We start from the raw sequence: 14,988 nt of genomic DNA, 5'->3' as shown, positions 1-14,988 counted from the left end.
ACAAGTGCCCTGGGGGGTGGCATTTGCTTTTCCGAATGCTGTGCCTGACAGAGGTCCTCAGTGAAGTCCCTTCATTTTATCACCGAGGAACCTGAAGCCCACTCAGTACATTCAAATGACTTACCCATGTGCAGCCAACAGCAGAATTGGTTCCAGGATGGTGGGCTGCAGTGTCCTTATTCTTAGTTCAGGGCCCCTTCCGTCTTGAATGTACATATATTTTGGGGGGGGGGCGGGGATCTTGCTGAAATGAAGATTCTTGTCCATGAGTTCTAGACCTGGTACCTGAGATCCAGAATCTGTGAAAAAGCTCTAAGGAGATGAAAATGCTGTTGGTCCAGGGACCACACTTTGAGTAATCACAGGACTTTGTAACACCACGAAATAATGCTAAGCAAACTCCTCTCCCAGGTGAAGGTGAATGTTAGCAAAAGAGTGATTTCAGTTCAGATATAGCTGATAATTTTTAAAAAAAAAAACCTATAAACCTTGAATAGTACTAGTGTCATTGTAGCAAATATTGTATATGATCTTATAATAGAATAAGCTACCATTCCGTAATCTTAGATTCTTAGAAGATCATAAGGATTAGAAAAAATATTGGATAAGATTTTTTTATCTCATTCATGTAACATGTCCTTTGATCATCAGACTGGCATATTAGATACTTAAATGACAATTTCTGGTAAAAGCACTCCTTCTCTTAAGGGAATCACATTTATTCAGCTATTTCTTGATTTTATAATGAATAAGATCCAATAAATGGATATTTGTCACCTTAAATGGTCTGTCTCTCTTCTTCTCACATACACATACACCCCAACTTACTCAAAAACTTTATATTTTCTACATGAAATAAACTGATTATGGTGTGCTCAATATTTGATTTTTATCAGGAATGTAGCAAGTAAGATAAAATCATTTTATACAGCATAGCATTCAATCTGGAATTGTGTATTTAGTAAAGAATAGGTCTATATGGGTTTATAGTCCTGATTCAGGAACAAATAGACAAGTTTTTTAAAGATTTGTTTTATTTTTATTAGAAAGTCAGATATACAGAAAGGAGACAGAGAGACGAAGACCTTCTTTCCATTGATTCACTCCCTAAGCGACCGCAATGGCCGAAGCTGCGCCAATCCGAAGCCAGGAGCCAGGGACCTCTTCCAGGTTTCCCACACGGGTGCAGGGTCCCAAGGCCTTGGGCCATCCTTGACTTCTTTCCCAGGCCACAAGCAGGCAGCTGGATGGGAAGTGGAGCAGCCAAGAGTAGAACTGTTGCCCAAGATCCCAGCATATGCAAGGCCAAGAGTTTAGCCACTAGGCTATTGTGCTGGGCTCCAAATAGACAAATTAAAACCCCACATCTTCAGAAATTATTTTATCAAGCAAATTATATGGAAAAAAATCACATTCTTTGCTTTATTTCCTACTAAGACATTCTTAATGTAATATGAAAGTGTCACTATGCTCCTAAATCTGTATTAGGGAGTGTGGGAATTTTTTTACTAAAGAAAAATTAAAAAGAAAGAAACGACCCTCAAACTCTCAATTCATAAAACTTTATAAACCTTTTCTTAACATTTTATTTCAGGATTTTTTGAACTTAGAAAGCAAAAATTGTGAGGTAGTAATACAGACAGTTCCTCATTCACTGATTTCTTTAAGTAGATTCTCCTTTATTTCCTGCAACGAAAGTATTCTGCAGAAAAACAATCTACATCAAAAGTCTCATTTTTAAAATTTTGTTTAGTTATTTGAGAATAATGACCATAGAGAGAAAGAATTCCCATCTGCTGGCTCCCTCCCCAAAAACTGAGAGCCAGAAATTCAGTCCAGGTCCTCCATATGGGTAACAGCCCAATTGCAGAAGACCCCATCACTGCTGCTAGGTCGCATGAGCAGGAAGCTGGAGCTGGGGCTGAGCCCAGGTACTGTCACAGGGAATGCCCACATCTTAACTGATGTCTTAGAAAAGCAGATGAGTTGGAAAACACGAATTCAATGCAAGATGCTTGTTCTCTAAGTTTATTGATATTGTTAGTCATCATGATTCTACTGATAGTTACACAAATTCTCTTACGGCACAAAGTCTGGACCTGCTAGCCTTTGATTCTGTAGCCAGTACTCAAGCAGGGGGAGAACTGCGTGGACCAACACTCACTAGACAACATTTTTGGCATTTAGCTTGGTCTGAAGGGAGAGAAATCATCTCGGTAACTGGTAAAAGCAGATGGTTTTATTTTCAGTTTTTGATGTCAGAAAGTACTTATTTAATCTGGAGAAGAGTCCTGTGAAAATGAATAGGTACATATATGTTATCAGAGCTGATTTATATTAGGGTGCTTTGTATGATGGTTTCTATGTAAATGAGCTATTAACAAGAATTATGACTGTGGGTGTTGAACATTCAGATAAAGTTTTTTTTTATTTGTTTTATTTGCTTGTTAGAACCTTTTGATCCTAGATAAAACTAGTCAAATCAAAAATGTGAAATTCCTGAACTGAGAGCAACAAATAGAGCAATTTTCCTGTTTTATCAACCATTGCGTGATCTTACAAAGAGCAGAATATGAAGATTCTAGACACCTGATAGGTATATGTATAAATGAGCAAAAGAGAAATTTTTATGTCATTTTAATATAGATTTTACCTTAAATGTAATGTGATATCTATTGAATATACCTGTAGAGAAGTAATTTCTGAAATTTTTTAAAAAAAGATCTTTGACGGGGTAATTGGATTAGCACATTGTTACCTGCTTCTCCCTAATATCTTTCAGTGTTAAGAATAAGACTTGTATGAAGTCTTAAAAAATAATAAAGCAGGCTTTATTACTTTTCTTGCAATTACTGTAGCACAATAATCCTTGACTTTCAATTGTTTGACCATTTAACTTTCAATGTATGCAGTACTTATGAAACAAAAGTATTCTATTTATATATATGCATATATACTTTATATATACTTTTGTGTATATATATGAAATATATTTTTCATATATATATATGAAAAAGCTCAAGATCACTTCATAATAAAAGGAATGGAAAGAACCACGTAAGCTCTACCCAAAGCCAGATATTTCACATGGTAAGACTCAATGACAGCTGCTCGTGCCTTGTCCCCTCCATTCAACTTTCAACCTCACTGGAGTTAAATCCCAGCTAGCTAACCTTTCTGAAGACTGAAGCAAACAACAGCAGCAAAAATCTGTAACCGAGAGCTTTCATGGTTTTCTGTGAGTGTGGTCTTTTCTTTGTGTTGTTCAGGACCAGGTCATTTTTAGGACTCTTCATATTCCATAGGACGAAAATTGCCAGTCTGAAAGTTCAGTGTCTTTAGCATTCTATTGCTTATCACGTTTTTGCCCTTTAGGTGCCAACCTGGATTCACTGGAGCAAGATGTACTGAGAATGTGCCCATGAAAGTCCAAAACCAAGAAAGTATGTTAAAATAATCTGAAACTCGCTTTCTCCCCCAAACTACAGCAACAATCACTGCCAACTTGGTGCTTTGACACCTCGGTTGTAACTGATCCCTTCTGTCCTAATGATGGCTTGATCACTCAGGGCATAAGCCTAATTCCATATGATCTCGTTAACCACATGGATGGCAAAGTGTTTAAAAGCTGGCTGAGGATGCTCTCAACCAAGGCAGGCAAGCCAAGCAACAAAACATTTCCTTCCCAGGTTTTTGGACAACACGGTCACGTGGAAGACTGAGATGATTTCATTTTAAGTGGCTTCTTAAAAACAAAGGCAGTCACTTCACAATGCTGAGAACTTTTTGTTATACCCACCCGTGATGTTTCATGTTTTATTTTGACCATCTGGGGGACATGCCAGAGTCTAAAAGCCATCATCAGGAAGAGGAGTCAGTTCCTAAGGGTGAACCCACCAAGTTCAGTCAAATGACACTGAAGGAGCTTCTTTCTAGCATATATTCACCTCTTCTCTTTTTCTCTGTTTTTTCTACCATTGTTTTTTTGTTTCTTCTCTCAGGTGCCCAAATGAGTTTACTGGTGATCGCTGCCAAAACTACGTAATGGCCAGCTTCTACAGTACGTCCACTCCCTTTCTGTCTCTGCCTGAATAGGAGCATGCTCAGTCGGTGCCGCTTCCTTGTCGCTGCATCTCCCCTCAGATTCCACCTAGCGCTAGATGTCTGACCAGGTCTAATGTTGACTGCCTCTGCCTGTCGCATGAGAACATTAACAAACGCGATTTGTATTACCTCCTCTGTTCGTAACTAGTTGGCTCTGAGATACTGATAGGAGGGTGAGGCTCCAGATGTGTCTGAAGTTGATGTGGCATAATGTGCTATGAAGTGAGAGTCCAATGAGCAGAGAAATGATAATAAAGGCATTGAAAAGTGTCACTGTTATTGATCAAAAATAAAATCATTCCGCTGAACAGTCCAGCTTCTTTATCCCAATGATGGCATCCTGAGAAGGATGTGGTTAAGCTGTAACTAACATGCACTTGAAGTGATGGTAAGTTAATCTTGGTTCAGAATGTATTATTTATAACAAATAAACAAAATAAAAAGAGTACAGATGTTTCTCTTCATTAAGCGAACAGTTTGCATGTAGGTATATGTTTTAGAAAGCACTGATGAGGAAAATTAAAAGCAAACATTTCACAGCAAATGAGATATCCTCACTTCTGTTTATATTGCCTGGGGAATGAGTAATTTAGAACCAGTTCACACAATAATTTTCTTATGGTAACATTCACTATCAGAAGTATTTCTTCATGTTACAAAGGTACTTGTAGGAGAAAACAGTATTTTTAAAAAATGTTGAAACTTAGCGGTTCAGTTCTAGAATATCTGTTTTGCTATGCAGAACTTAGCAAATTCCGAGGGATTTCTGTGATTCATGAAACTTTAAACATCTTGACTAAAAGATCCAGTTCACGTGGTATATAATTGCTTAACTGAACTCTGCATTGTCATTTTGTGAAATGAGATTGCAGCTTTTGATTCTAAAACTTTCAAAGCATTGCATTGCAAAATGGATTCCATACAGTTATTCATTTAGATTAAGAGCTGGCACATTTTTTTGTTCTGTAAGGTTCAGACACCAAGTGTCTTAGAGTTTAACAGGGTACCAGCACTGTCAGCTACTTAACTCAGCCACAACAGTGTGAAGCAGCCATAACCAAAATGCGTTAACTGATACGCACGGCTGTGTTCCATTAAAATCTGTATTTACACAGCAGGCAGTTGGCTGGGCTGGCCAAAGCCCTGATTAGACTACTTTATGTAGTAAATCTACATGAGAAACAACAATCGTTAACTGTTGTAGAAAGTCACCAGAATAAACTATAGAAGGCATTGGAGATCCATAAACTATCAATAAACTATAGAAGGCATATGAGATCCATAAAACTCCATCATCTACTTAGTTGAAGTGGGATCTGTTGTCTATCCACACAAGCCATAGATCCTGCCACAAATTGCTTCCCGTTATTAAAAGAAATTGATAAATTACCACTGCTAACTTTCCAAGTACAGTCTTTAATCACAAATATTTAGATAATATGCATTACCAGGCAGAATTATTCTTTACCACCGTATGAAATTAAATTTTTGAAACTGTGTAGGATGAAAAGCAAAAATAGAATAGGAAAATACAATTTTATTTAAAACATGAAGGACATTCTTAGAAACGTGTTTGTATTCAGATAACATATTCAGCAAATCTTTATGATTGTCTGAATATAAAATAATGTTTTAAAATGTCATGAAATTTCTGGGCACATAAGTTCTTAGGTAAAGCTTCACTGTTCATTTGAAGCAATGTTGGTGCACTATACAAGGGAAGCCTTGAGAATGAAGGTATTTCCTTGAGTACTAGCACAATTAGATTTGACAATAGTCAACTGGTTTTTCAAATGATTTTTACTTTCATAGGATAACATGAGAAATAAGTATCTGTGATGTCTCCGATATGACTTCTAAAATATATTCTTTAGGAAGCTCTCAGTGACACTTTTGGAGAATATCCAGAAAATTACCATTTTTATTAAACCTAATTTCATGAGAATTAATAAGAAGAATACTAATGAGCAAATACGTGCAGTGACTTTGCATCATTGATCATTTGTGGAAGACCAGTAGCTTCCAGTCAGAAAGTGTTTTTCCAGCATGGGCTAATCCAGTTAGCTTTTTTTTTTTCCCTTGGGATTTATTTATTCAAAAGGCAGAATTACAGTGGGAGAGAATCTTTGATCTGATGACTTACTCCCCAAATGGCTACAGCATCCTGGTGGATGGAGCCTGAAGTTTCATCCAGGTCTTCTATGTCGGTACAGGAACCCAACCACTTGGGCCATCTTCTGCAGCTTTCCTATGCTGTTAGCAGAGTTAGCTAGGAAGTGAGACAGCCAGAAGATGAATGGAATTTATTATGGGATGCTGATGGCTCTTAAATGGGTTGCTGACATTGCAGGTGGCAATTTAATTCACTATGCCACAACACTGGCCCAAATTTTCTAACCCGCAGGTCTTACATTCTCAATTTTCATCTCTTAAAGTCCCTACATATGAGGCAGGAGAATCATATTTTGCTGCTGTGCGAACTTAATGTTCAAAGAGCAATGAAGGTTGAAACAAAGATGTTGCTACAACGATCTTCTTTGAAATTTGTTTTTAGCCATGAAGTCTAGAGAACAAATTTTTAAGAATGAGGGCAGTCCTCAGATTTATAGACAAACACTTCAAACTTACCAAACTACATTTGCAATTAAAAATAGCATCCTAAAAGGATGTACAGTTGCTTTTGAAGAAAATTATTGACTAGCTTTGGATACAGGGATTCTTATTAGAATGTCCTCTGAGGCATTTCTTGATGTATGAAAACATTTAAAATATGAAAGAAATGAGCAAATGTATATTTGATAAGGCAGCTATTTGCTTTGAACTATAACATATTTACAAGACTTTCTAGGAAACTACTGTCAAGCTTAGCTTCAAATTTGACCTCTGCTGACACAGAATTCCTTGTTGAAAGGAGTATGTTCATCACTACATGGTATATACACAGAGAAGGAGCGGGAAAGAGAGAGAGTGTGTGTGTGCGTGTGTGTGTTCTGACAATCCATAAGTGATTTACAGACTTTATGGAAGAAAAAGGATAAAATATCTATAGCTTCCATAATCAGAGACAATGAGGAGTAAACATTGTAACAAGCTAATATTTAATGAAGAGCTAATTATTGAATAGCTTATTGAATATTATGAAAGAATGCAATTTTAGAGCTCTAAGGCACATTTTCAAGATGAATAAACAGATTTCTAAAAGTGATTTTGAGTCTTAGGGAGTGAGTGCATCAGTCATTGGCATGGATTTCTAAATGCTTTAGAAACCTTGAGCAATATGATTATCAAACACACGTGTACCTTGCTAAGAGTAGAATCAAGACATACTCCACTTAGGACAAAACGACACAAGTTCCAGCTGAGTGTGACACTTTGTGATGTGTGTATTTGTGAGTATGCACATGTGCACATGAAAATTGGGGAGTGAGGAGAAAGTCTTCCACCACATTTCAAAGGGCTCAGTGGCAATATGGATTGGTTTATGTGAGAAACAAAGTATCTACGTTTATACAGGTAAGTCTAAAAGGCCAGACACCAAGTGGGTGCTGTTTAGGATTAGCAGCTTCAGAACTCCTTCAGAAAGCTCAAAGCTGCAGAAAGTCAAGAATGCATATAAGACTTTAAGAGTCTTTCCATAAAAAGGCCCAAAGTGTTAAAATAGTAAAAGCCTGGATATTTTCATATTGTAACATGCCATAAGTGCATAGATGTATAATTTTGGCAAAGCAAGTTAGGTTATTTTTCTCTTCTCTAATGCAATTGAAAATTTAAATTAACCTGTAGGTTAATCAATTTTCTTCAATTTCTTCAAGCAATCATAGAATCCTAAGGCAAAGGATTACTGAGTCAATATTTAATAGTTTCTGAAGACTTTGACTTAAATTAATTTTTTATATTGCCTAAGACACAGCAGGAAGTCAAAAGTAGAAAAGTGAAGTGAATTGTTTACAGTAACCTTTGCAGTTCTGAATTATTAATTTAATTTGAAAATTGTAGTGGTGAGGCAGAAATTCAATAGGAAGTATGTGATCCTAAGCCAACACAGGATTATAATAGGACAGACAGAAAGTAAAAACCTCTTCATGAAACAAAAAGTGTTTGCATATTCTGCTGTTTCTGACTCATGATGAAAGAAATGTAGCTAGCAATAATAGCAATACATTAGAGCAGAATTTGATCCAGATCTAGAATGACTGATTCATGCATGTTTCCCCTGCTTGTTTCCTTGTTAAGGCTTATGGCCAGAAGAGATTCCAGATTTAAGTACCCATTTCCCATTGAATTATTTAAAATTGGAATTGCCTGATATGAATGACTTCCCATGAAATGAAATTAGTGTTAGGCTCACAGACTTACCTATAAAACTGTAAATGCAGTAATATGTATGCATGGGCATGCTACTAATTTTATTGAAGACTTAACTAAGCTTTCTATGCAACTAATATAGATCATTAGCAGTGTTCATGTAGGCATGGGATAATGATTCTCTGGCAAGAGTTTCATAGATATGTCTTATTGTTAACCCTTAAATTATTACTGACTGGTAGGAGGAAGAGGCAAGACAAGGATGAGATTTTAGACAAATTGAGTACCCTCATTATGGAAATGAGTAAGGAAATTCATCATCAAATTCTTCGGAAAACTGATTTTTTTCCTTCACTTTGATGTTCCAAAATTTATATAAAGAAGGCAAATGGAAAAAATTTTTGCTAATTTGGCAAATGAAGTCAATAGGAATTCATTTGGATCTGAATCAATTATTTTGCTGTGAACACTTTACAAACAAATTTTCCCTAAATCCCCCTAGCTTCTGATCTATGGAGATTTAGGAGATTTGAGTACCCTGGACCTAAGACATAGGAAACTGTGTCATGGGTACAGATTATGCCTCCTGTTCCCATTATTATTTGATACACTATTAGATCTATTAGTATGATTGTTATTACCGTAACCCGGTTCAGTGCATTTCCTTCGGGGTAGTAACCTTTCTTGGACTTATCTCAGGAGCCTTTCAATTTTCCTCTCTCCATGAAAACCATCTAAAGTGAACCTGGATGCCGTCATTGCCCTTGGTCTCTGTGCAGAGGTGTTTCCTGAGCTGTTCCTTTCAGCGAGTGGCCAGCATATTGCACGTGTCTTCTTTTCTAGAGGCACGTGTTAGTAGGTACACCTTTCAATGAGACGTTAACTTGCCCAAAGTCACTAAAAGGTAATGGCAGAGGCAGGACCAGAGCCTAGGAGGACTCTGCTTCCTTACCTCCTACTTTCTGTGTATGTGAAGTACACTCTGTGCTCCAACCAATGTGTTTGTTAAGAGAAACAACCCTTTGCTACATATTTCAAATGTTAAGAGATGCATTCTCACATGACAAGAACACCCCAGAATCTCTCAAATCAGTAAATCTGGAAATAAAATATAGGTTTTGGTTCAGAGTCTACCCTGATTTCTCACCGGCCTCTTCACGATCACCACCGCTACACACACACACACACACCACACAGAAAGGTCTAGTCTTCCACATGATGGCACTTGAATTTCAGTTTTTCCAGAGTAAATGTTTTTTGGACCCATTGCCTCCCATGAGCCTGGGTAGGTTATCTTACCTGCACTCCTAGATTAAGCAGAGTCAGAATTGCTAGGGTTGCTGGGTAAAGACTCATGCCTGAAGCAATATTCACGGGCAGGCCTGAAGATGCTTGTAGCACCATGCCCCTGTGGACTTGGCCCTGTGTAGAGAGAGCTCTCTGATACTGGACGGAGCTATGTTTCCCCATCATAGCCCAACACACTTATAAAACAATTGTTTCTATTTGAAAAATGAGGCATAGAGTGCTCCCATATCACATACACACACACACACACACATAACACGAATGTGAAAACCATTTGATGAATGAGATACATTGACATAAGTGGTGAAGAAAGTGGAAGGTTATGGAGGAACAAGAGATAATAGGGTATGGCTCCTTACAAGCCATGAAAAATATAAAGCCACTGTAATAAAGTTTCCTGTTGGCTTCTACTCCTGGCTCTGCCACTATCAGTCTTAGGGAGAAAAAAATCACCCTTTTCCACCTCGAGAAGGAATAAAATATCAAGTGACTTGTATGATCATACAAGTTTTTCTGGATCTGAACCATGAAGTAGTTTAGAAGACAGTCCAGCTGTCTAACTTCTCCTTCAGTTAGGTTTTTTAAGGGTTAATAAAGACAGTGTGATTTGCACGGGTTACTAAGAACAGTTCCCTATGTGGACTCAGGGGGGCGTACCTGAGCACTGCTTCATTAACCAGTCACTGTCCTGTTCAATGTGCACGCCCAGCGAGCTGGAAGAGTCATGTGTAATGTGTTTTGGAGTGCGGTGTATTGCTCTTTTCTGAAACTTTTTCCCTTTCTTTTTTTGTCAACTTTCTGCATTGGCAGAGCATCTTGGGATTGAATTTATGGGTATGGACCAATCATCATTCCTTTTAGCCTGCAGATTTTAGAGCCTAAGCGCTGAAACCTTTTTCCCTTCCTACTCTTACTTTTCAGTTCCTGACTAATTTCCTTTTTCTTTAGAAGGGATCATACAGCTATAACAATGATTTCTCTGTTCTCAAGCTATGATTAGCCTACCAAAATGGTACTGAGTGCAGCAGTTGTTAGGGTACTAAGCTTCTTCCACTTAGAGTTCAAAATCACATCACCTGCTGCAAAGAGACACATATTCCACTTTGTTGGATTGGATCTGGTTAGGCTGTTATTTCAAGCCAGGGTAAGTTGGAGTGTGCTCCCTAAGACTACAGGGGAAATCGAAGCAGGGGCCTTAGAACAAAAGAGGCTGTCAGCTCATCCACTTAGAAAACATGCCACATGGTAGATGGAAGTTTGACATAAAATATACAAATCTTCTAAAAAGCCCATCCATTGCAGTATTAGAGGTGCAGATTCAGATTTGCTGGAGTTAGTCCAGTGGGATTCTTGTCCATTTCATTCTCTGATGAGCAGGGAAAGACAAATACAGAAAGACACTTTGTGCTATGTTAGGTGGAGATTCCAGAGCTCATGGAACTAAGTTTTGAGTGACTAGGATTATCCAGACTAATCACCAAAGAACAATTCTCACACTGGAACCTACCTAAAACGGCATCTCCCAAGAGAACCTGGGATACAGGCACACACCTCCTGAAGGCCTCATCCTCCATGATTAGGAGCAAAGGCCGTGCTGTCTTGCCAGTGACCCCAGTTTCTGAATGGCCTGCAGCCCTGGAATGGGCTCACAGGTCAACAACACAAAACAACACCTGATTATTGGTTGCAGTGTCTTAACACAGCCAGGGCTTCAGAGAGCTGGTGCCTTGAGGTGAGAGTGGCGCAGTCTACCCCTGACATACTCGCTATGGCTCAGGGCGAGTGAGGCAGCTGCCTGCTCTAGTACAGCAGCTGCATGAATTGCCCATTCCTCCAGCCAAACTCCCCTCTCCCAACATACATACCACCAGGGGTGGGAGGGGAGAATTCCTGGAGAAAATGCTACATTTGATGAGAAAACCCCCAAGTGTATATGGAAGGGTCTTTGTGCATCATAAACAAGCACGTCAGAATGGGCAGCACAATATGGAAACCAACACCACTGTTGGGGTCTCTTCCTTCAAGACAAAATAATATAATAGTAATAATAACCCCACTTCTGCAACTTACTGGCTTTTCCTATAAGGAGAAAAAATACCTATAATCCCTCCAGCTCTTCATTAACAGTGTTTTTCCTGCTCTGTAGCTGAAGGATCTGACTATGGATTTCACTGTCTCTGTTCCTAAATACTAAATAAGATTGTTCCAGTATCAGTAAGAACTTCTCAGGGCCAGTGAAGACAAATATCACACCTCTCAAGGCTCTGTGGCTGCAGGCTAGCCCATAGAGTAAACCCCAACAGTGCATCCCGAAAGAAAATCTGACCCTAAATGTCAATACAAAGTGCACAGACAAGAGCCGTGTCTCTTGGCCTGGCCAGCTATGGCTGAGACGGGCCTTGATCTGAATCACTGTAAAGCATCAAAGTGCATCTCAGACAAGTGGCTCAGCCACACGTCACGCCTGGAGACAGGCTCACTGATGCCATAGATTGTGTTTGAGCACTGTCTCTAATTTGTGCTTGGCCTAAGGACTCATTCATACACGGCAAATGATACTAGTAAGAAGAAAAAGGGCTTAAAAACCCATTGTTTGTATTGTTGATCCGGTAGGAGAGTACTTCAAAAAGGTCATGGAAAATGGAATTGAAAGTGTTCATTGTTGATGCCAGAAACTTTTAAATCCATGCATAGTATATTACATACTATGAATCTTCTGGGAACTTTTTGAGGACTCCTCATCTTTTTCCTTGAACATATTCATACCGTGGCAGGTGCAACTGCTCTAGCACAACCAAGTAAAGGTCAAATGCAAATTCAGCTGAGAAAAGTGCTGTGCATGTAATAAATGCTGATGTGGATACAGAGCTGTAACCCCTCCTCTGTATTCTGCAGGTTTTGCCTTCAGTTCTAATTTTAGTTCCTTCACATTACCCTTTGGCCTTTATTGAACTACCTTTTTCTTTCCCTGAAATAACCATTTTACTGAAAAGCGTGTACCTTCCCGCATAACAAGAATGGGCAAGTCATGTGCCATTTGTTCATCAACCCAGCTCCATCTATTCTGTATAAGTAACAAAAAGAAAACTTATCAGAGAGATCCCTGAAAATGACAGTTTTCCCCATTTATCCCTGGCACATGTCCCCATTTTTGCAATTTGCAGTAGCAGTGCCTCTGCTTTCTCTGTAGATAAAATGTTAGGGTGTCAGTGAAAAAGCGCACAACCAAGACCTTATCATGCCAGTCAAAGGAGAAAAAAGTGGAGTCAGCAAAAAAGGCTGGAGTAAAGGAGCAACTCCAATTTCTTGGCAACCATAGGCATGCTCTTGACCAGCTTACTGCAGCAGCAGGAGCTAGCTCTACAATTCTCATTCCCGTGGGTGAGGGCCATGCTGGGAGATGGGGGAGGTGAGGCCTCTGCTTCTTAAAACATGGATGCTAGCGACTGGGATGCTAAGTGCCACAAGTGCAGCTGCAGTGGCATCAGCTGTCAGATGACACTCATTCAGAAAATAAGATCCCTGTTCTGTGGTTCTGGGGGCGGGAGGCAGCAGACACCAGCAATGAAGGCATCAGCACTCACACTCCATGTCCTCGTTTGACTTTTGTGGCACAAAAATCTGTGACACCAACTCTGTGTCTTCTGGTCCATTGTCTTCACCGCAATGCACCAGCTGCTTGGCTTTCTAATTGTGGCTTCCACACAACCGCTAGCCCAGGTTAGGAGTTATGCTGTATGGGATAACCCTTCCACCTCTGCATCTACCTTTTCTTCCCACCCCAGCATTTCCTGCTTCTGTTTCTTTTTTATTTGGTTTTATTTCCTCCCTTAGTATCAGGCATGCTGTGCCAGGGACTTCAGATGGCTCCTTAACCTTTAACCTTGTTTTTCCTCACACTTTTCTCTCTCTCTCTTTCTCTCTCTCTGTCATTCTGTCTGTTCCTTGGTTTGTTTTTCTTTTCCACTCCCAAGCTTTTGATTTGTTTTTGTATAATCTATGCAACATTCTGATCTACCTACTGACTTCTTTGTTCCTCCCTCTCCTGTTAATAATCAGTATGTTATTAATATGATTTGACAATGCTCTTGACTTGTTAACTGGAATTTGATGCTCATGGGCTCGGCTTGTAGGGAAATGTTTTTGTTTAATGACAGGGTCTACTGTATCACAGAAATTATACATCACTTTTATTTCAAGAAAACTTCCCACAAATTAGCCTTTCCAAGGAGGAAAAAGCATATGCAGTTGCTGAAATTGCAAACAAAAAGTTAAAAATATCTTTTGAGGGTCTCATGTTGTCCAGGCAATGCAGCTCTGTTTGTATGATCTTCCCAACTCTTGACCAGCTTATTAATCATAATGGCAAGTAAGCAGCTTATATCACTTATTTTGTCATAGCAGAGTGTCTTTCTGAGTGAATTCATTGCTGCACTTCCGATGAAAATAATCAACTCATTAGAGATCTGAGTCCTAAAGTCTCCAGGTCCCAATGAAATCAGCAAACCTCATGAAGAACTTGAGCTACCTCAGTCTTATCAGGTCAACCTCCTCTCCCCACCCCCACCCCTTAAGAAACTGATTTGCAGATAGTAATGTTTCTGTGAATCAGAGATAGATAATGCAGTTGTGGTACAATGGTATCTTGAATTCAAAATTCTTAGCATCACCGTTCCTTTTTTATATTGTGCATTAACTAATTTGCCATATTGACCAATGCAGAAATGTACATTCGATCCCAAATTGTACGTCACCTGTGAGAGTGACTTCTTTATTCAAATAAATTTTGTTCTCTGAGTACAGTTGGTAAAGGAATAAGAATTGTCCTCCAAAGAACTCCCCTCCCCATCTTATTGAACTTTCTAGGATACAGTGCCCTGCTGGTCCATAGTATGTTGCTTCTTATGTTTCCCCTGTTTTACTGTGAAAGCATAGATGTTCTGACTCAATTGACTTGCTAACTACAAGCCAAGTTCATGTTTGCAAATGTCTTTGAATTTAATTTTAAGTTAGACATGACTTTTGTAAAGACCACCGGACAGTAAGTGTTGATGTAAGATATCTGGTAACTACAAAGAAGCTAGAGCCGGGAGGGAGAGGGAGGAAGGTATCGGTGGGACTGATGGCAGCTCTTTTGATGATGAGCATTCCTGTGGTCTTTACAAGAGATTATTTTCTTTACAAAAGATTTTCTTCAAAAAGTAAAAACTGCACAATTTTTATTAAATAGCAATTTTATACTTAATGCTTGTATCTTGCCAGTTTAATACC

General features: G+C 38.9%; 1 protein-coding gene across 11 annotated transcripts in view; it reads left to right on the top strand.

The window, feature by feature from the left end:
• NRG1 (neuregulin 1) overlaps nt 1-14,988 on the top strand; it is a 211,919-nt gene that overhangs the window by 186,348 nt on the left and 10,583 nt on the right. For 4 of the 11 annotated variants that reach the window (XM_004592699.3, XM_058669826.1, XM_058669823.1 and 1 more), the window contains 2 exons: nt 4,002-4,060; nt 10,528-10,551. In XM_004592699.3, coding sequence (XP_004592756.1) covers nt 4,002-4,060; nt 10,528-10,551 — 83 coding nt within the window. Of the gene's footprint in view, nt 1-3,375; nt 3,444-4,001; nt 4,061-10,527; nt 10,552-14,988 lie in introns of all 11 variants that reach the window. The other 7 variants (XM_058669822.1, XM_036496879.2, XM_004592704.4 and 4 more) reach the window with 4 other exon arrangements.

Source organism: Ochotona princeps, chromosome 11, assembly GCF_030435755.1.
Source record: "Ochotona princeps isolate mOchPri1 chromosome 11, mOchPri1.hap1, whole genome shotgun sequence".
NCBI classification, from domain to species: domain Eukaryota; kingdom Metazoa; phylum Chordata; class Mammalia; order Lagomorpha; family Ochotonidae; genus Ochotona; species Ochotona princeps.
This window is presented reverse-complemented; position numbering and strand designations above follow the sequence as displayed.